This window comes from Nanorana parkeri, unplaced genomic scaffold (genome assembly GCF_000935625.1).
Source record: "Nanorana parkeri isolate BGI_ZX_2015 unplaced genomic scaffold, ASM93562v1 scaffold24, whole genome shotgun sequence".
Taxonomy (NCBI): domain Eukaryota; kingdom Metazoa; phylum Chordata; class Amphibia; order Anura; family Dicroglossidae; genus Nanorana; species Nanorana parkeri.
In genome coordinates, this window is record NW_017306292.1 from 134,307 (window position 1) to 157,572 (window position 23,266).

Consider the following 23,266-nt stretch of genomic DNA (forward strand, 5'->3'; position numbering starts at 1 on the left):
GCTCTGCATTTGGTGTGAACAAGCCCTTAAAGTATATGGTGTAAAAATATTATCTTTCTGTGACTGAATATATTTGCAACAGATTAGACTTATACAATAATAAATATTGTATTGACAAATAAAAATATGTTTATGAATCTGCTTGGTGTATTTTTTTTAAATACAAACAATAGAACACTTTACACCTGTTATTATTGGGAGGAGTAAGGGCCCGTTCACACCAGTTGCAGTGCGTTCCAGCCCGATTCTGGCCAGAACGCACTGCCTCGCATTGCGGCCGATGATGACACCGTAGCCACGCACTCCGGCCGCAATGCGACTGCCCGCACGGGATCGCAAGGCACATTGAGCCTGCGGTCTGGTGTGATCAAAATAGTGCTTGCAGCATTTCGAACGAACCGGACCGCAGGCACAATGCGCCTTGCGATCCCGTGCGGGCGATCGCATTGCTGCCATTCACTTCAATGGCCCGTCACGCCCCCTCCTGCCCCACTAAAAAGTGAGCCGGCCGCAATGTGAGGCAGTGGGTTCTGGCCAGAATCGGGCCAGAACGCCCGGCCGCAATGTGAGGCAGTGCGCTCTGGTTAGAATCGGGCCAGAACGCACTGCAACTGGTGTGAACGGGCCTTTAGTGTTAGTTGTTGTGTTCTATAGTGACAATGCTACTTCTCCATAGAGGCAGTGACTGAGCATTGTCACTCTAGGACTGGAAATATGTTACTGGCAGGTTCACTAGGCGAGAAAAGAGATGGAAAGCCTTTAAACCAGCCACCACTGCTGAGTAAGGTGCAGTATATTACATTTTTTTTCTCCTCATGTATCACTTGCCCCTCCCTTTTAGATTATAGGCCCTCCTTACCATCGTGTCTTGATTTGTATTGCGATTGTAATGTCTTCCTTATATTGTAAAGCGCTGCGCAAACTGTTGGTGCTATATAAATCCTGAATAATAATTTTTGCTCTTGAATTTCAATGCAATTTAAGGCAGGAAAACATGTAAGGATCTCATCGTACAAGACTGTCTAACTGACACAGTCACTAGCCCGAGAACTTCCATTTCTTCTATGAAACAGCAATGGGGATTGTAGGTTACTTTAAAGCTGAACTCCAGCTATAATATTCATTGGCCCTTACTCAGAGAACGCTTGTATTTACTCATCAAAATAATATGCTTTTACTGAATGGCTGCTGTGCCAAGTGAGTGGCCTGTTGTGTTTTAACAGCAGGGGAAAGTCACTCAGCACAGCGGCTGTAGCAAGATCCAGAAGATTGTTGTAAAGCATTGTAGTAGCTGTGGTTGCTAGTGTCCCCATCGCTCTTCCAGGAATAATTTAGGCATACGTTACATTATGCTGGACCGAAGTATATATTATATATATATAAATAAAATAGATTATATAGAGTTAAGCTTTAAACCCAGATAAAGATTTGACATAGCCTGCACCGCTGCCAGGGAAGCAGTTGTCAGGATACCAGCACTAATGTGCTGAGAATCAATTTACCAATCACCATGTGGCATCATGCAACAGTGTCTGTATATGTATAGAGGCCATTAGTCTTTCTGCTTATACCACTCATTTGGCAGTGGAAGAGCACAGATGGTGCCATGGACCGCAGGATGTGGATTGATTAATGGTTATTACAATTTTGTCTAGCAACAGCTGCTTCACCTACATCTTCCTTGAGGACTGTCATTGCTGGCTAGGTCGGAAAATGCTAATTGCCTGGTATTAATTTAAGTAACTAACCTGGAACAAACTTGCAGCATATATAGTCAGAGAAAGGTCCCAATTGCTGTAGACTTGCCATTCCAACATACAACATCATTTTCTTGGCAGGCTTCCTTTACGTTTAGTTGGTTTTCATGTGAAAGACTTTTAGGCAAAATGCCAAATACATATCTGTAAACAGTTTTACCTTCTGTTCAGTTATTCTTGTGATATACAAGCAACCCTGCTGGACAGCATTGCCAGGTCTGCCATTAATTGCACTCAACTAACACTAGCCATATGCAACTCAAATTTCCTGTGGAACGGGACCAAATTCATTTTATGGGTGGCTCTGTAAGCTCCCACTGCCTTGACAAAAGGTGAATTAAAAAAAGAAAAAAGGATGGAAGATAAATCAGCCAAACAGTGACTACACCCTATGCAGTCACTGATCTGGCATTCAGCTAGCCACAGGTGTCAGGGCTGCCTGAATACAATAGCTAGCAGTGGAGATTCCTCCAGCCACGCTGTTTGGCATGGATAAGGAGAATGTGAATTTATGTTCAACCTGTGGGCAAAACAAGAGAACTGTAGCAAGGTATGAGCAGCATTAGTTGAGGACCCACCCAAGTCTACTGATTGAACAATGAAGGAGAAGCAGCAAACTGGTGAGGTTATCCCCTGTGTTCTGCCCTCCTGTAAGCAGGTTCTCTTGGATAGCACTGTGCAAAGCAATAGAGCCCAGACTGGAACAGAGTGCTGCTTACTGACTCTCTTCAAGCTTGTGTACGGATTCACAAGCTAATGCAATGAGTTGATATGAAGACATATATTTCAGTACTTCTAGCTGCATATAAACTTCTTTTTTTTTGCTTTAAAATGGTGTTTCTGTATGTGTTGGGAGGTCAGGTGTAAATGCATCTATCAAACACATCATTAATCAATTCACAGGGACTAGAAGATTATCATTTATTGTGTTATTAGTTTATTAGCCGACACCCTTACCCCAGGTGTTAATGATAGAAGCATGATACAGGCTTATAAAAATATAAAACATTCCAAAAATAGAATTGTTTTCAAAGTATTCCTATACATATCAAAATACAAAATGGTGAAAAAGTCAAGTTGTGTGTGTCATGTAAAGGAGGGTAGGATCGATTTATTCTGCACCTACACAGAAATTAGCAAAGCATGGTTGTTTGGTCTTCAAAATGACTGCAAGTGTTTGGCAGATGCCACTCCAAGCTTGGAGGTCAAGTGAATTATTTACAAATAAATTATTTTGTACTCTATGAATTATGAATGCAATGTACCAATAAAACCGTAGTAGCTGCAGGTAAAAGGGACAAGGAGGAATACTGCAGAGGCAAGGGACATCTGCAAGATTGATCTTAGGCATGTCTGCTGTCGGTGTGTAAGGGATTCTCTTGGTAGCCACCTTTTTCCCAATGGTTTCGACCTGTAAGAAAATAAAACACAAAATATTAACATATTACCCTACACCACATTGCATGGCTTTTGTTATGAAGCCATTGTTTTAGGTAAAAAAAAAAAAATGAGAACACACCAATCTTATCAACTGTCCCGAGCAAAAGATCACCAACCTGCCAGCAGCAAATACAAGGTCCTCACACATAACATTCTGACAATGTAACCCACACTGGAGACTTTATATTCCATTAATATAAAGGCAGCGCAGCACCAAAATACTCCATAACTAAGCAGCAGCATTTCAAAATGTATTCAACACTCTAAAAAGGAGAACTATGGGCTTAAGGCTTTTCCCCATAGTTCTCCTTACGGTAACGGGAGGACACAAACTAGCGTCCTCCCGTCACCCTAAGCTCAGTATACCGCGAGCTACAGCTTGCGGTATATGTGTAACCGGTATGTGTTCGCTCACCTCCTGATCTACTAAGCCGACCTGTGACAGTCTTATTGTCACAGGTAGGCTAGAACTATGAGGTGAGTGAAAAGCACTCACCTCATAGTTCTCCTTTAAGCCTGGAGTATACCCGCCTCTATATACAGTTCCCAGAAGTACCCGTGCAAAAATTCACTTTTCAACTGTTGAGATTTATATGCATCAAGGGGCTGCATTGTGGAAGTGGTTATTCCTACTCACACCTAAAAAGTTGAGGTTTCAGGGGACTCCGTCTAAACTGTGAGGACACTAGTAGTGACGAAAATGTACAATTTGACACCTTACATGGGGCCCATAAACAGTAGGGACTTGCATTCAACAAAACATACGCAATGGTGAGGCTTACTGGAAAATGTATTGTGTACACTTAACACGCAAAAGCAGTTGTCCAAATAGATTGCATAGTCTAGTGTAAAACATATGAAAAATTCTTGTTCTGCAGATGAATTTTTCTGGCAATGTTTGTGTGTTGCAAATAAATGGAATAGACATCAATTTGCAAATATCTGTGTCTTTTAGTAGCTTTAAGCCAAACATACATCTTTGATGGATGTCAGTCAGGTACAGTGTAACCACAGAAGGTTTTCTCTCTAAGTGATTGCTGAAATTAAAATGTATGTACAGATCATTTGACCATGCATGTTCATAGAGAGGAGATCAGTCAGACACCCTATTATCACACGGTGAAGTAAAAACAAACCAATGCAAGTGACCAGAAACGAGGTTGTGATAATAGGGCATCGAAGACAGGAAATTCAGAAAATCTTTGGCAGGTTATGGATACACGAGGATATACACCCTGGAGATGATCTGCCAGGTATGCAGATATTGGTTGTAAAAGAATGCTATATTCCGAAAAGGCACGGAGGAACAAATTACAACATTAAACAAATAGTATGAAAGATCAGCTCTGCCCTTTTAATAGGGCAGCGTTACAAACTTTTGGATGCAATAAAAACTCAGTGTCCATCAGCTCCAATATGTGAGTCATGCTGGAGAAAGTTTATAGTCTCCGTTACTCATCTGTCCAAATAACATAATGTCTCCACCCATAGAGCTCCTTCCTAAAAGCAGCTACTCTGTTCCTGGAAACACAGCCAAGGCTGAAGTTCAGACCAATGTAAAAAGAGAAAATATGTTCTAATGCCAGAAAAATGATACCGTAATGATGATCTCACTGAAGCGATAAATAACCAGATGCATCAGGGTGGATTCTGTACATGACTGGACTACTGATGCAAATAGGGTGGAACATGATGACCTAAATGGTAGATGACTGTCGAATTTTTAAGAAGACATTGCAACATCAGGAAACTGACATTTTCATTTTTTTAAACCAGTCTGCAAATCCACCAGTGAGTTCGCTGCTATTTCTTACTAAAGCCTATCCTTCCCATAGGTCATAGAGGGGGAATAAAAATACCCCACACACCTTCACCGACTACTATCCACCCATCGATTAAAAGTTTCCTTACAGGCCACTAAGGAAGAAGTCGACAACATTTGGCAGGTCGTAGTTATAAAGTGGGGAAACGTTAGGCACCGATAAAGAAAGAAGCATCATCCTTTTTGGCTAATAAATGTAATAGCAGATGTCTTGCGGTATCGGCTCTAAAAGCAGGACCTTTATATGTAGGGGTTTACAGTGGGGTACAGGGTCACCATTAACAGATTTGTTCAGCAGACTAATGTTATTATTGTCGCTGTGTACCTGGAAGCCGATATTCTGTAGTTCTCCATGGAGATCATCTAGAACTCTTCTCCCATCGAAAATGAATGCTGGCTTTAACATCTTAGAATGGATACGATGGAAATCCAATTCCTAGCAGGACAACAAAACATCTTAAATGGCCAAAATACAAGAATATTACCAATTATGTGACAGTGATTTCATGTTCAACAACCTATAGAATAATTATAATTGAATCTTCTCTTATAAATACTTAAGAGTTTTCCTCTCTTCCACATCTCAGAAAGTGGAAACATGTCCTTTAAAAGACGTTTTAGACAGTGACATTCTAATTTTAGAATAATGACTTGATTTCTATCCATGTACAAAAGCTGATTGGATATCATTCCTTACTGACCTTAAACATGTCCCACTCAGTGCAGATCACCATGGCATGAGCTCCCTCGCAGGCCTCATATGGGTCTGTAGAGATGTGGACCAGCTTTGCAACTACAAAGATAAAAAGAAGTACATAGAATAAGCTTCCAGCGTACACACACACACACACACACACACACACACACACTTTAAACTGGATGTGTTAATTAGGTTTATAAAAGGTAAAAGGCTTCTGCAATTCAGTTCTTTAAGTGCTCAATGAGACAATTCTATTCAGTTTACCTCGGTCATCCTCAGCGACACCAGGCAGGGACAAGTCCATGATTATCTGTTCTTTAATTACTTTGGGGTCATAGATGTGCAGTCTTGCTCCTTCATCCAAGAGGTATTTACTAATATAAATACTGGAGGACTCTCTAGGAGGTAGACAAGATACAAAAACATTTATACATGACATACGGAGGATACCCAATGATCACGCATTGTTCACAGGTCAGGTTCTCTGAAACGCTTTTTCTTAAAGTGACACTAAACTCAGGAATTAAAATCTTAAATGGCTTTGGTACTTGAATGCATTTTTTAACAAAAATGTATCTTATTTGTGCATCTCTCAGCTGTAGATCCTCAAATCATCTCTGAACTTCTGAATTGATGCTGACATTGTCCTTTCTTCTGGAGGGTGGCTACTTTTGTTCCCCATGGTCCTGGTGTGGGTTGTTAAGTAGCCACCGCTCCAAGCTCACTCCTATGATGGACTACAATCTCAGGTACAATGAAGTTTAGTCCATCACAGGAGTGAGCTTGGAGCGATGACTACTTAACACACACAGGGACCATGGGGAACACCATGGTGACCATGGTCCCCATGGTCCTGGTGTGGGTTGTTAAGTAGCCACCCTCCAGAAGGAAGGACAGTGTCAGCACCAATTCAGAGATGATTTGAGGATCTACAGCTGAGTGATACACAAATAAGATACATTTATGTTAATAGTTAGGGAACTAAATTCATTTTTAAGATTGAACTTCTGAGTGTAGTATCACTTTAACATGTTTGTAAGCATTCACATCAGGGACCACATTGGTCAGAAATTCATTTCATTTTCAATTTTTTCCATTAGCTCCATTACAATTGTTCTTTACACTCAAGTTTGAGGCATTATTGAATAAATATATTTCATGGTGGCACGAAGCACTAAGGTCTAATGGACAAGAGGGCTTTCACTTCCCAGAATGCATTAGTTCAATTGTGGTTCTAGAAGCCAGGTTGCTTACCTTGTGTCCCCGGTGTCTTTCTTGAATGCAAATCCCAGGACAGCTATTTTTTTGTCTGCGACAGTGTTGAAGAGACAATCAATGATCCTGGAGGTAAACCTTCTTCTCTGATATTCATTCATGTCAATAACCTAGAATGAGGAGCAGAGGTGAAATAAGCGGGGTATAAAAAAAGGACTTCATGGGAACATCTGCATTAACACTTTGTGATTGCCACCAAATTCAGGTTTCCCCTTCCAAAACTCTCCCAAGTTCAGTGCATAGCAAAGTTTATGGATCTGGTGTAATTCAATATACTACTAACTGTCCATTGACAAACACGTTGCCATGGTTATACTGGAACAAAACTTGTATTGTTAGATGATACATTTGATATACTGTATGCCTTTAAAATAACAAATGACCTGACCTCTGGATAATTGCCATTTCACATAGCTTACTTGTAAGCCACTTGCTCTCCCTTTAGTTGTTTTTATTTTTTTAAAGCATCACATGACCTTTGCTGAACTGGACGGCCGAGCCATGAAAAGCATGGCTTTACCAGCTCTGGGCTAATAAGCCCAGTCGGACAGTGATGGTTACCAACTTTTTATAGAAAGTCACATATTTAATACAGGGCCTATCCAGTGCATTTGGTTTGCAAAACGCGTAGGGATTTACATTTAGAAAGCCCTAAACTGTCTGTATCTGACTAAATCAGGCAATCCATGTGGCATAACCCTGTACCTTCAGTGTGAGTCATGCAATGTGTGTAATCTGATCTCCCCTGATCTTAAGTCTATGTCAGGACAACAGCTGGTTTAGCAACAGAAAGCTAATGTTGTAACATGGAGCGAAATGAAAGTAGTAAGTAACATCGTTATACACAGTGGTGTTTTTACGCAAATTAAAATACAATTTCATTAGGTTTTATATTGAATTCTGAACACAATTATTTACCCAGGACTATATACATTCCCTTTAAGATCATGCTTTATAGAAATGTTTGCAAGCAAGCATTTGCCAAAAGGACTAAAATATGTGTATAGGAATCCGCGGCAATATGCACCTGTTGCCAGTATCGCGCTACTTCATGCAAGTTCAGAACTTCACACAGGTAAACCAGGTTCAACACGTCTTTCTGGAAGCAGCTTCCACCAAAGCCTGCACAAAGGGAAACACAAGTTTTACAGATTTGACATTTCACTAAATACACATTTAAAACATTTGTTTTTAGTAAATTAGATCAGTGCTGCCGAATGGCAAGAGACAGTTTAGGGAGGAGTACTGCATATAGATAAAACATTTTATAGAGCAAACATTGCTTCCCCCTTTACTTTCATCCCTTTCAGGGAGTTCAACAAAACTGTAGCTGGTAAAGAATCTAATCTCCCCCTACTGTGACACGGGCATCTCTACAGAATTTCATTTTTAGTTCAAGTGAATGGATTATGTTTAGTCAGGTCAACCATCAAACCAAAACTTGAAGTGACACCTTGAAAATGTGTAAGATACTTTAGGTACATTTGTTTTTGGTGCACTTAGAGATCTAAACCTAAACTGCACTTCGTACATTCGTTTTTGGCGTCAGTAGCTCTTGGCTCAGAAAACAAGTTGATGCTTTCCCATTTGTCCCCACCTCTAACCTTAGAATGCAGCTACACCCAAGAACAAAATGTAGTAAGTTTTAGCTTACCAGTCCTTACTATGCTAACACTTAACACTATGCTCACCTGACCTTGCAAAGCCCAACCAAAATTTGTTTAAATTGGCATTAAGCAGAACTGTACTCACGCCCATTGCTCCAGCAGTGTCACATCCAAGAGTTCCCTCACCAGCATTTCTGGGTTTATCTTGGTTGGCCAAAACTTGTCGCCTAGGTGTTAACCCAGCCTAACCTCATTGTGTGCTGGAACTACTGACAATCAAAGCTGAAATAAACCAACACTGGGAAAACCCCAACTACCATTACAATGTTCTGTAGACCTGATGTATGAAACGTTAAAAGAAGAAAGCAGAGGCGTTTCTCTTATAAACCCAACAATTTCAAGTTTTTGATGGGCACTTGGCAGGGAAGAGCAAGTAAGTAAAAAAAAAAAAGACCAGTTAACTGACATGTTCGCCACTTTAGTTTTCCCATCGCGCTTATCTTTATATAAAAGCCTCGGTGTATTTTGGTCAATACCTGTGCCTGCGTATTGGGTAGTAATAGGTTAAAAAACAGTAATAGAAAACTTTAGTAACTTAGTACTAAAGTATAAAAGGTTCTGTATAACAAGGAAATATTCCTAGCCAAAACCGTACACAATTGTGATACTTACCGATACTTGCTTTCAAAAATTTGTTTCCAATTCTCTGATCCATTCCGATAGCCCTGGCTACTTCTTCAACATCTGCCCCAGTGGCTTCACACAAGGCACTGATGGAGTTAATGCTGCTGATCCTTTGAGCAAGAAATGCATTGGCAGCCTAGATAGAAGAAGAGGGAGGAGAGGAAAGAATTACATTTCACTGCCTGGCAGACTGAGTTCTAACTATTCAGACATAGTATACAGAAATTTACAGACTTGTTACAAAGCCAAAATGTGGTGGATGTACTAAATGAATGGAATTGAATAGTGTTTACGTAGCTAGTTTAATGTTCATATAGGAAATTAAATAGTGTGAAGCGGTGTTCAGTTCGAATATACAATCATATTGAAGGTAAATTTTAAAAAAACACCACACACACGCTTTTGCTTGCACAATTACTAAACACTGTGAAGATACACAAACTAAACTGTCTCTACTGCTTTAATAAATCAAAGCGAGTGTCTTCAAGTAGGTCATGTTGGTAAATTTAAAGGCATCACTGCCAAATTTCAAAGGGCATCTAAAGTACACAGACCAATAAAATCAGCCCCTTTCCCCAGATCGTGCTTTTCATCTAACTTCCTTATCATAGTCAAACATACAAAATACATAGACAATGTAGCTGGCTGCAAACAGCAACATTTATACAATGGTGTAGTGTGTGGGCCTTCCCGATTGGAAATACATTGACTAGAATGTGTGTCAACGAAGCAAGCACCATTTAGCAGATGGGAAACATTCAGTGGAACCAAATGCGCAATGCAGTGAGAAGGCTTTAGCAATAAATGTTGGAACGCATGCATGACTCACATAGCGCATTGTAAAGTCAGAAAAACACAATGCCGACAGGTAGAAGAGGAGATTTTATTGCAGAAGTCATATATGCAGAGTCCCTCCTGCAATAAAAGCCTATCTGCCAACAACATTTATTTTCAACGTTTAGTTCCACTTTACATATTTGAAGATGTGTAGTCAGCATAAAGTGGCATGTGACCCACCAATTGAATGTCTCCCAAACAGTTCATTGTAAGGCAAACTAACTGTCATGGTTGCCAATGCGCTTATTTCCACTTTCAAATGCGAGAGTTGGAGCCAACAGTTGAGAAACATGATGACTAAGTGCTTGGGAAAAAATTTAAAAACATGTATATTTCTTTCATCTGGATTCATTATTGTAAAAAAGTTTGAGAAATTGATGCTACTTTAAGTTGCAACAGAAATTGGAAAACACACAGGTACAGGCAAACGTCGCTCAGACAGTGAATCTTGTGGCAAATAAAACTCAGGATGTCAGTGCTATAAGGCACAAGAGCAACCAACCATCTTGTCATGCAGTTTCAAGTGCCTTCAAAACTCAAGAGCTACAAGACAAGACATAGAGGTTGGTTAGCTTCCATGTTACCAAATGAAGAGCTCCAAACAAAAAACATTCCTTGTATGGGTAGGCTGTTGGAGTTATGGCAAAAGATCTGATAGCTGCTTGTATTCCAACTGTCCTATGGAAGTCACAAATCCTAATCTCTGCTCTAACATTTGTTGTCCGATTCTGAAATCATGTTTTTAGGCGATTATGGAGTTCTCCTCATCACTCTATCTTTAGAGGCCTATTTACACCAGAGGTCTGCCTCCTACAGAGAAAATATTCTAGCGGCAAACATGTCATGTCACTACTTATCTCATAATAAACAGCAGAAGTGGACAGAACACCTACCAGTTTAGAAAGCTCAGAGGACCAAGTGTTGGTTGTGATGATTCTGTCAGTGGCCACCCAGCGCTCATAGACGGCACACAGGGCACGCACTGCTCTTTGCCCTTCCGGAGTCTCGTCTCCTCCAATCAACACCCTGTCAGGATTCTTTAGATCTTTAATTGCAGTTCCCTCAGCCAGGAATTCTGGGTTAGAGAGCACCTGTGGAGGAGAAGAATTCTTTCAGAACTGGTTGTACAACTACAAATTTGTATTCCGTTTACCATTCTTTATGGAGGAAATCCCCAACTTACGGGAAAGAAACAAAAAAGCAGTGACTTCCATCTGGCCCTAATATGCATGTAGCTTACAGAGAGCCAGCACTGCAAAGCCTCAATGACTTTCAACTTGTCTTAGTGTTGTTTTTATCAGGGGTAGATCAAATCAAGAACTAGAGCTGGCCTTACACTGGTAGTTTTTTTTCTTGGTCAGCCCCGCAGGCTGAAAAAATGCTTGATACCCCCATCCATGCTACACAGCGTGGATGGAGGACTCTCCCCTGCCGGCTGGCAACAGTGGCTGTCATCAGATTACCCAAACAGTGGCTGCAGTCATTGTTTGACCACAATTAGCATAAAGTGGGTGGCAAATATGGCGAGTCTTTCATAAAAGGAGTTCATTCATGTGCATCTGGGGCCAGTATGTCACTTATCACCCCGGGGGGGGTGGGGGCTTGTTCATGTCAGACATACCAATATACCAGGTACACTTTATCATTCTTACCTGGAGATTAAGATTGGGTTTTGTGTTGGCATCAAATATCCTCCTGATGCTCTCTGCTGCTCTTACGGGCACTGTGCTCTTTTCAGTCACAATTTTGTAACCATTTGAGTTCTGAACAATGCGACGGGCACAAGCCTCAATGTATTTCAGATCCGCAGCCCGACCTTTGCCCATGCCATACGTCTTTGTTGGTGTGTTTACCTAAAAAAGGAAAAGGAGGGGGGAGGGTGGGGAAATTTAACTTATCATCCAGAACAGTGACAAAGCTTACTTTAAAGAAGATCTGCGGGCAAAACTTATTAAACCTTGCAGTGGGGCTACCCTGGCACTGCAGAGGTTAACTGCTCGTTTTTGTCTAGGTGCTAAAATAAAAAAAAGTTATACTCACCTGATCCTTGGAGCCCTTGCCCTTAGACCAGTCCTTCCATCCTCGCTCCCCCTCTCCTCTGCAGCGGTCTATGGATCCTTGAGTCATCACGTCCAATACATAGTCTATAGGATGTGAGACACCGAGGGACATGGCTGCAGCACAGAAGGAGACAGGCTAGAGGGAATGCTGTGACACCCGACCAGCTCCGAGGTTCAGGCGAGTATTACTTTATTTTAGCACCTAGATGAAAACGAGCAGTTAACCCCTGCAGTGCGGGGGTAGCCCCACTGCAAGGGTTAATAAAAGTTTTGCCCAGAGTCCTTCTTTAACATTGGCTTGTTTTAGGGCATTATATAGAAAGTTACTTACAGAAATAAAGACAAGATCGGCCTCTTGTATGGCTCCATCTATATCAGTAGAGTAGAACAAGTTTTTTCCTCTACAAGATTCAACAACTTCTTTTAATCCCGGCTGCACCAAAAACCAAAAAGAGACAAAGAAAACATGAGAAAGGTGAGAAATAAAAAGTAATTGTCTAGTTATGTCACCAAAAAGGCATTTTATATGTTACAAAAGCCAAATCATTTTACTGATTTAAGGCAAACATTTAATATCCAGTCAAGGACAAAATTATCTATAAACGTCATAGACAAACAAAACTCTATAGAACTAAACCTTTATTATAAAACACTAGTCATTTTAAAGATGGATCTGAACTCAAAGAAGAAACCTGAAGATCTGCTAGGTTGTAGCAAATTACATAAATTTAGACTTGAATTCCTCCTGAACAATAGCAGTGTATATCCTGTTATGTGAGGATGCCTAGGCAGTGCTCTGCAAACAGCCTCATAGCTGTAGGTCTGCAGTGTGAGATCTAAGGCACTGCTGCCTCTGGCTGCTGGTCTCAGGAGATTTGGAGTAATGTCCCTACTGTGCTACATTGGCAGTCATATTGTGATTACAGCTTTAAAAGATCAAAAACTACAGGAAATGACCAGTCTGTTAACTATACTGCTGATTATACTCCCTCCACAAGACACATCTTTAGTGTGTGTGTGTGTGTGTGTGTGTGTGTGTGAGAAATATATATATATTATTTTTCACCGTGTGCACGTATTTTAAATGATTGCAATTTTTTATGCCTCCATCTATGGAGATGAGAAGGCAGGGGGGTGTTCTGTGGTCCCGACATATTTCCTGTCTTAGGGTGACAATGCCGCTCCTCCAGAGATACAGTACAGTGAGCAAGTGTTGCCACCCTAGTATAAGAAGGGTGTTGCTGGCATGATCACCAGGTGAAATAAAGACTGACGCAGCCATCACATCTAAGGAATGGCAAGCTGCAATATATTACATTTTGGTTCTTGGGTTTAGAGAAATGCTATCTTCTTTAGAATCTGAAGGACAGATCTAATTCATCCAAAGTTCTGGACTCAATGGAGGAAGCTGGTAAAGCAGGAAGAGTTCAATGCTTAGGGAATACCATTAGGCAGGGCTGGAATATTGCTACCATTCACTCCTCCTGGAAGCAGCAATACGGCTGTAATCATCTTTCCTCCTCTGCTAACCAAATACATGCTCCCTCTCTCTTTGCCTTCTATATTCTAGTACAGCAAAGTTCAACAAACATAGGAGGAGAAAAAAAAGGGAAAAAGCAGACATGCACTCCACCCATTTTCAATGCTAAAGTTCAGCCTGTGAAAAGGCCACAAAGATCTATAGAATAGAATGCAATGAATGGAAGTGTGCAGGTCATTACGTCACTACACTGTGTACATAGTATGCCATGTAAACAGTGGGGACATTCTCTGATCGTGTCATCTCTTTCATATGCAGTAGATTCATACATTGTATATCACATACAATCGGTTGGTATAATCAGCACAGATTAGTTTACATAGCATATGCTGCTATCACTAGGTCAGGATCTTCCTTCCTATTTCAGAGTCATGACAAGTGACAGTGTTATAGGCTGCAGGTGAGGGAGTGACGCAGATTGTTACCTCGTAGATGGGGAGCGTGTCGGAATTCCACGCATTGATTCGTGCCTCGTTAATATCCACCACTGTTACTTTGATGTCGGGGCACATATGAGCAATGACGCTGCAAGTAGGACCTCCCACATAGCCAGCACCAATACAGCAGATCTTCTTAATCTGGAACATTTCTATGCTGCAAGAAAAAAATAAATATATATTTACCTTCTTATTTTACAGAACTGGCATATGTTACTTTGAGGGCAATTGGTTTTGCAGGTTAGAAAACTCAACCAGATTGCCATTGTGCCCCAAAGATAAGTGCCTGCCCCAGTTATCATTCCCCTATGGTAGCCATATACAGTACAGCAGTAAAAGGCAACCTCAACACTCCTGATGTAGTGAAAATATGATTCCCTTCACTTCTCTGCCTCTGGTCATGAATGTGGCTGGCAGTCTTGTAGTGCCTCAGGGGACTGGTAGCTGGGCAACAGCTGGAGTGCTGAGGTTGCACACCACTGCATTAGAGGACGCAGGGGTAGGCAATCTCAAAGTGTATTTGCCAAAAAAAAAAAAAAAAAATCGACTGTTGGTTGGAGCTCCCTCAGAAAAAGCAAGTCATGGTTCACTGGGAGTAATGTTGATATTATGGGTTAGAAAACCTTGCCCATTTCCTATGGTTTCCCCCTAATAAGCTGCCACTGGAAAGGTCTGCCACCTCACCTTTCCAAAAGCAAACAAGAATGGTAGCACAATCTGAAACCCACCAGAAGATGGAGATGTCTTTACATCCAACCACCCTGAGCCATCTATGGCCACCCTTAAACATAACATCCAACCACCCTCTTACATCAATGGGTACCTTAAGATAAAGTACCATTAGAAACCAATAAGAATTTGAAAGTGAATCCTAATAATGAACATCAGGATATACAGGTGATAATTATAGTATAGCATATAGTCAACACAAGAGTCCACTATGGAAATGCTGATTGATAGTTTATTTAGAACCATGTAGACAAGGGATTCATGACTCCGATTAGAGAGGGTTCATCATACGTTTCCATAATTACTGAACTAGACAGAGGCCAGGTCTATAGAACACAGAAATGTTAACAAAAAAGGATAACAGAACACAAAGAGGACATTGTTTTACATTGTACACACACGGCACAAGGCCTTTGCCTTTCTTCTATATTCTCACAAGTGATAAACAAGTCCGGCACAGATTTCTAAATGGTGGGCTGGTTTCCAGACGATTCATTTAATGTATTTCCACTTTTGCAGTCACGTTTGTGAAACCCCCCACTATAGGTTTGATGTGTTCACATTCACATAGCATACCAAAAAATCTTTTTTTTTAAATAATTCCTCCGTTTCACATGGTTTCTTTGGAACAGGCCTTTCAGGCCTAACCTGAACAATTTCAGAATGCAGGTGGTGGGGAATAAATTTGGACAGACTGGGATAAAGTACATTAACATAAAACAGTATGAACATCTAGTTTACAACTGATATGGAGATCTGCCAGCACAAGTAGAACTGAAGCCAAAACTTTTTACATTTTGGAGTAAGGAAGTGCCAGCTTTATTTCTTGCCATCTGTATCTGTGCTTTTCCTTCACTTCCTGTCCAATAGTCACAACAGGAAGCATGAGGAAATCCCTTTAAAGTGAGGGAAATCTCTGATGGTCAGCAGGGTCACCAGAATGAATGTCCCCTGTGGAAGATTTCCCATCTATTCCTGTTCTGGTGACAATATTTGGGACTTTCAGTTATTACGGTCACCATGATGAATAGAGAGAATGAATCTCCCTAATGGGGACACAGACAGGTGTTCTAATCCAGCCTTTCTCAACCAGGGTGCCAAGTCACACTGGGGTGCCACCTGGCTCTTTCAGAGAATTTCACAGTGGCATGCCTTTTTATTGTGCAGGCAAGCCTCTGATGTAAAAGGGGGCTCCTCATGTAAAGTGGGAACCCTGATGTGAAAGGGGAGTTGTGATGTAAAGAGGATTCTGACGTGAGAGGGGGGCTCCTGATGTAAAGGGGGACTCTGATGTGAAGTGGGATCCCCATTTTTTTTGTATGGTTCCCCCCTTAAACCCATACCAGATCCTTATCTGGGATAAGGGTCTGGTATGAATTTTGGAGGGGGTCACATATCATTTTTTTACATTAACATTTTAGACTGGGGTGCCTCGAGATTTTGCATACGTTAAGGGTGCCACGACTGAAAAATAAATTTGAGAACCACTATGGTAATCCCTCTACACTCTATCCAAAAATAATTTGTAAAAAAGCTTTGGCTTCATGTGAACTTCATTTATGGTAATGATTGAGTCCTCAGCCCCCTCTTTAACATAGCATAGAATGGGAAAACACAAAAGCAAAAAAAAAAAAAAAAAGATATGCAGCAACTTTTAAATATGTTATCCCGTTATGCTATGTAAATGGGAACATGTAACAAATATAAAGTAGGTCAGGGCTGGACACATCCCAGGAGCCAGGTCGCCAATGCTCTTTAAAAGTTACAACTGGAGGCTAACTTTTGGCGATCTCTCTAGTTCTCAATGGAGCTGCCTCCTAAAAATTGTGCTTGCTCCTATATTAATGTGTCCACCCCTGAAATAGGCTTTATCCCCAATTTGTCTGCAAAGGTGAAAATATACTTTAATTCTAGGAGAACATTGCCAATAGATGAACAGAGGGACGATCCAAAATCATAAGATACAGACAGCCCGGCACACCATGATATAGCTCTGGAATTGTGGAACTTGCCATTCCTCTGGATTAGACGCATACATACAGTTAATAGGATGACTGTGATGTACGTCAGTGGAAGGAGGGGGGCACTGGGATAATACACTACAGTCTCCGGTGTGGTTGTGCAATCATGGCTACTCAGAGTTCTCTACAGGGATTTCATGACTACAGTCTGATGTATTACATGTGATCGTCACAAGGAATAATTGGGCTGATAAGAAAGTGCAATGATGATGTAGAAGTAAAGCCTGACATACATCAGTGGAGAATCTCTCTAGACATATGATGAATCCCATTCAGTACTATGTGCTTCACAAATAGCGTGTATTGCAAAATGGAATAGAATGGGGTGATTACCCAGCATATACTCCATAATGGACAGGGGATGGTCATTATCATGAGACACTCAGAATTGCGGCATGGCTTGTAAATATTGAACTTTGATATAGAAACCACCCGCTTTAGTGAAAACTGGACCCAATACACAGGACACATGTTGGGTCTATTCAGTAATACAAAGTGCAATGACTATGTGCAAAATGCATTAGCCTAAAGCAGGCATAGGCAACCTTGGCACTCCAGCTGTTGCGGAACTACAAGTCCCATGAGGCATTGCAAGAGTGACGGCCACAGACATGAGTCCTAGAGGCAGCGGCATGATGGGATTTGTAGTTTTCCCACAGCTCGAGTGCAAAGGACGCCGACCCCTGGACTTTAGCAACCAATTAGGGTCAACCTAAAGAGTATGAACAAAAACAGAAAAAAACCTCTAACAAATTCCTCCATCAACACTAAACAGCATGGATGGAGGAATCTCCTGCTGCAGGTACTGTATTTAGACAGTCGGCCCCGCTGGCTGTCAAAATACTAAACTGTGCCTGCATCTGATTGGATGAAGGTGCTGTTTGGCCACCAATTTATTGCCTGGCTCTTTCCATGTTATAATTGATGGACAGGTAAGAGGTGACAGATGGGCCACCCACTGTCCTGTTCCATCAAGAACCAGATTATATTTGTTAAATGTGTAGACAGCTTCCGGGTCACCATACAATCAACTTTACATTTACCAAAACCACGCGATATGAGGACCTACCTATTCTATTTGAATCCAATCAGGGAGAGCCTTGAACCAGCTGTCGGTAGATGAAAAGGAGATTGTACGGTGTGTGATGAGCTTTACACTGATATGACGGTAGGTGAACGGAGATCTGATTACGGGTTCTTCTGGATAAGGGCAACATTCTCCCTGCTTCGCTAGTGAATGAGACCATAGAACAGCTTTACTTTACAAGTACGTGCTGTCAGGACACAAGCGCATGGAGAACGACCAGGATCCCAGTAGATCTCCTGACACAGCATGGCGTCTGCAGGAAATAAATGGGGCCTTTCATTCCCTCAGTGAACGCTTCACAGAAGGAGCATTCAGACACTGGGCTTTCTATCCCCGTCACTCACATTACTGGATATAGAAAAAAGTGCCAGCACATTATAAAAAGGCAGTCACACAACATAAACCCAGAGAAAGCCAACATGAATGAATGCTGAGGAAACAAGAAACGTGAACTTGTAGTTCCATCTCACCTCTAAAGCAAATGTCCCTGGGCTGGGCTTCCATTGAACCTCGGTGACAGATATCAATCATTCAGCGGATAGTTCTGATGAGGTATACATAATCTTACAATGACATATTTCATGGTGGAGACATAGTATAGAGCTGAATGTCAAGTCCGGCATTGTGTTGGTCATCAGGTAGCAGATTACAGAACAAGTTTTACAACTACAGTGTTCTATTAGTTCTCAGGGAAAAGACTTTTCAGTGTCTGTAAGACCTCCCGACCAGGAATAGCCAGGTGACCCACCGGAAGGACATGGAGCAATTGTCACCCTGCATGGGTCACTCTGCACTGGACAACTATCCAGGGTCATGGTGATGTCAAGATCAGTCTCCCCACAAGTAGCGGGACAGAAGGGAAAGCCATCACTATAGCCTAGTATAGCTGCCTTTCTCAACCGGAGGAACACTACAAATATCCTTCCGTTCTCAGGGAACCCCTAATAATTACTATATCTACAGCTCACATGGACATTAGCAAGGTGGTCAGTGGGAAGAATGTCCCTCGCACTGGGGGCCAGTGGGAAGAATGTCCCTCACACTGGGGGCCAGTGGGAAGAATGTCCCTCACACTGGGGGCCAGTGGGAAGAATGTCCCTCACACTGGGGGCCAGTGGGAAGAATGTCCCTCACACTGGGGGCCAGTGGGAAGAATGTCCCTTACACTGGGGGCCAGTGGGAAGAATGTCCCTTACACTGGGGGCCAGTGGGAAGAATGTCCCTTACACTGGGGGCCAGTGGGAAGAATGTCCCATATTGCGGGCCAGGGGGAAGATTGCCCTCCTTACAAAAAAAGAAAATGGCATCAGTGGTTCCTTCTCTGAGAGGCAGAAATTGATCAAGGAACCCCTAGCAACGCCTGGAAGAACCCTGGTAGAGAAATGGATCAAAGACTGTGGCAGCAATTAGGAAAGAAGCAGAGCTGCACTAAAAGGATTATAGATGGAGCTTGAGTAGGGTTTGATTTTGGTTACTTGGAACCTTGCTTAGGCCATTACCTCTCTAGTAAGAATAATGGTAAGCACCTCATTTACCCCATCACTGCACCAATATCCTGTTTTTAGGATTTCAGTGGTATCGTAATGGTAACATATTCAGTATCTATTCACAGTTGAATGATCTATGATGATATGCTAAGTGCAGCTCTAAAACTACCGATATAAAAGAGATAGATAGAGAGAGATATATATCTATATCGATATATATATCTAGATAGATAGATAGATAGATAGATAGATAGATAGATAGATAGATAGATAGATAGATAGATAGATAGATAGATAGATAGTGGACAGCCAGCAGGGGAGATTCCTTAGCAGGGAAAACCAGCAGTTATCTCTTGTTCAACCCACGATTGTAGGGTCCACAGGAGAGGACAATCAAGGGACACCTTTCTAATAGGGCAAAAGCCACAAAAAAATACACCCTGATGGGTCCAATTTAGATCTACTTTAAAAAAAAGTTACAATGTAGAACAATATATCTCATAGCTCCCTCTTGCCCAATGCAAATCTTTTCCCCTCAGTCCTGTAATTTTCAGCAATAAGAAACATCTGGATTGTGAATGACGTCCCCCCTCCCTCCCCCCTTCCTCTTCCCTGTATTTGATCATATTTCACTTCTGCTACAAGACCCCTTCTTGTGTTTATAGAATAAGACCACTACAGAGCTGAACAGTTCCTGGAGCACAAATCATGAGCTGGTATGGACTCAATTAAAGCGGAAGAGGTGTGGGGATGGACTTATAAACACAGGGAGATCTAATAATACAAAACAGATGTTCAAACAAGACAACTCCACTGCAAGATCAGAAGCTACAAAATCATGGATACAGATGCAGCATTGTAACAGTATACAAGTTATGTATATCAGACGGCTCACACTGACCTCTGCTGAAACACAGGAGACCAATGGAATGAGGGGTGCCTACACACAGACAAATCAGATCCTCCATCGTATGTAGTATCAGGTCATACAGCAATCAGATCTGCCCAATACCATGTAGTGCCCGGTCACAGACATGAGCTCTCCCATCCCATGTAGTGCCCGGTCACAGACATGAGATCTCCCATCCCATGTAGTGCCCGGTCACAGACATGAGCTCTCCCATCCCATGTAGTGCCCGGTCACAGACATGAGCTCTCCCATCCCATGTAGTGCCCGGTCACAGACATGAGCTCTCCCATCCCATGTAGTGCCCGGTCACAGACATGAGCTCTCCCATCCCATGTAGTGCCCGGTCACAGACATGAGCTCTCCCATCCCATGTAGTGCCCGGTCACAGACATGAGCTCTCAATACACAGACATGAGCTCTCCCATCCCATGTAGTGCCCGGTCACAGACATGAGCTCTCCCATCCCATGTAGTGCCCGGTCACAGACATGAGCTCTCCCATCCCATGTAGTGCCCGGTCACAGACATGAGATCTCCTATCCCATGTAGTGCCCGGTCACAGACATGAGATCTCCTATCCCATGTAGTGCCAGGTCTCACAGATCATCAGACACAAGCAATCTGATCTGCCCCATTCTATATAGTACCAGATCACACATACATCAGATCTGCCTATCCTATGTAGTACCAGGTGACACAGAGATCAGAATCCCCGATCCTATGTAGTACCAGGTGACACAGACAATCAGACCCCCGAGCCTATCTAGTACCAGCTGACACAGACGATGAGACCCCCGATCCTTTGTAGTACCAGATCACACATACGATCAGATCTGCCTATCCTATGTATTACCAGGTGACACAGACGATCAGATCCCCGATCCTATGTAGTACCAGGTGACACAGACGATCAGACCCCCCAAGCCTATGTAGTACCAGCGGACACAGACGATGAGACCCCCGATCCTTTGTAGTACAGGTCGCACTCACCTGGAGCTCTGACAGATGTGCACAGCAGAATCGCAGTCACCCAATGCCGGCCACTGTATTGCACTGGAACCCCATATATTCCCGTTAGATCCACCCTCTGGGCGGGGTTTGCCTGGGGCCAGAGGGTGGAGGAAGGACAGGGTAGGGCTGAATGACGCTGGCAGGGAAGTAGCGGGGTGAGTTGGACTAGGTAGGGGTGCTGAGGAAGGGGATCGCAGCGATGAATGGGAAGGGAGTGTGATCGGTCGGCGTGCTCCGGATGTAGATCGATGTCTGATCCCTCCTGTACATTGTACGGCGCATGTCAGTACGGAGCCCCGGACCCCGGAGAGCAGCAGACTACACCAGACATGTCTCTCTGATTTCCCTCATTTATTGGTCACATATCTCCATTCATTTTCATGCAGCGATCGTTATGCATTGCAAATAGAAATCTATGTGTTATCTGCATGATATCTATGTGATGCAGATTACTACATGGACCGTTCACATGTATGTGTTTTATAATGTGTCTTGTATGTACACAGAACAGGGGATCGTCCAAAAACATAAACGCAGTTCACACATGAAGAGCGCCGGTGTATTCCTCTAACCACTTGCTGTCCGGAGCCATTTCTTACTATTTGCACAAACATGATAAAATATACATTTTTGGCTAGAAAACAGCTTCAAACCCCCAACAAATGCCAGCACTGCACACCCCCAACCAACTACAACCCCTCACATGTTTCGGGTGAAATATGTGAGAGGTTGTAGTTGGTTGGGGGTATGCAGTGCTGGTATTTGTTGCTTTATACATTTTTATTCACTGATATACTGGATTTGCTGTGAATTTCAATAAAGTCTGCAGTATTGGAATTTTCTGGATAGTGCGGTCTGTTCGTATACTGCTGCATTCTAAGGTGGAGACGTACCTCAGAGGTGTGGAATTCGCAACGCCCGGGACATGTAGTTCCGGGCAAGTGGTTTTTTCACTATTTTCTGTTTTGTTTTTTTTCTTAAATAAGCGCCGAGAGTAGCGCTGCGAGGGGGCGGCATGGAGCGCCGAGAGTGGGGGGCTGGGACTGGGGACGGAGCAGTGACAAAGCTGGACGGTGGAGCTGTGACAGGCTCTGTCACCTCCCTTAGCCTCTGTCCCCGGCGGCCGCTGCTCGTTCCTGTCACAGGAGTTCTAGCACAGAGCTGTGCTAGAACTCCTGTGTTGGAGGTGACAGGGTCTGCCTGGCATGACTGGGGTGCCATTAAAAAATAATGGGAAGTGGTGTGCGATCCGTGGCAGCCCGATCATCGTGCACGAAACCGAGCGGATGGCTGGGTGGTCACGGAATCGCACACCACCGCCGATCGTGCTGTCAGTGCCATTATTTTCTAATGGCACCCCAGTTGTGCCTGGCAGATTGCGCGTTTTCCTTTTGCAATACCGTCCGGGCGATCCCACACGATCACGGTTGAAAACACTGCGCGGTGCATGTCGTGAAAATAAGTACATCTACCTTTTTTTCAGCGATTGCCACGCAGATGTAACCCCATAAATGCGGATGCAACCGAACCGCACGCGATCGCACGTCCTGGGAATCCCAAAGTCTGCACCAACCCTAAAGGGTAAATTCACTTTCCCAAGTAATTTGGGGAAATGGAATTACCCGCACAAATCTCCCTCCCACTATACTTACCTTTCGGCAAACGGTCCTTCCCGTCCACCAGTATGGGTGTACTATCTGTACCTGTTCCATGCATTCTGAATTTTGCTCGCAAATTTCAAGCACTCGTTGGTCAACACAGTTACCTGACGGCACTGACCAATGAGAAGTGCTTCTTAGCACTGCTAAATACGGTTTTGGTTAAAATAATTTTTTTTGTATCAGGACAAGTAGATTGTCATGA

General features: G+C 42.7%; 1 protein-coding gene across 1 annotated transcript; it reads right to left on the minus strand.

Annotated features, from left to right (window-relative positions):
* Positions 1 to 2,272: 2,272 nt before the first annotated feature.
* UGDH (UDP-glucose 6-dehydrogenase) lies at positions 2,273 to 21,611 on the minus strand. The gene is made up of 13 exons (XM_018564416.1): positions 21,383 to 21,611; positions 14,148 to 14,316; positions 12,514 to 12,615; positions 11,775 to 11,975; positions 11,016 to 11,213; positions 9,274 to 9,421; positions 8,022 to 8,116; positions 6,974 to 7,104; positions 5,984 to 6,117; positions 5,721 to 5,812; positions 5,345 to 5,455; positions 3,069 to 3,168; positions 2,273 to 2,277 (listed from the first exon to the last, which is right to left on the minus strand). Exons 2-13 carry the CDS (start codon positions 14,307 to 14,309, stop codon positions 2,273 to 2,275), a joined length of 1,479 nt encoding a protein of 492 aa, XP_018419918.1. The 5' UTR covers positions 14,310 to 14,316; positions 21,383 to 21,611.
* Between the last annotated feature and the right edge of the window lie 1,655 nt (positions 21,612 to 23,266).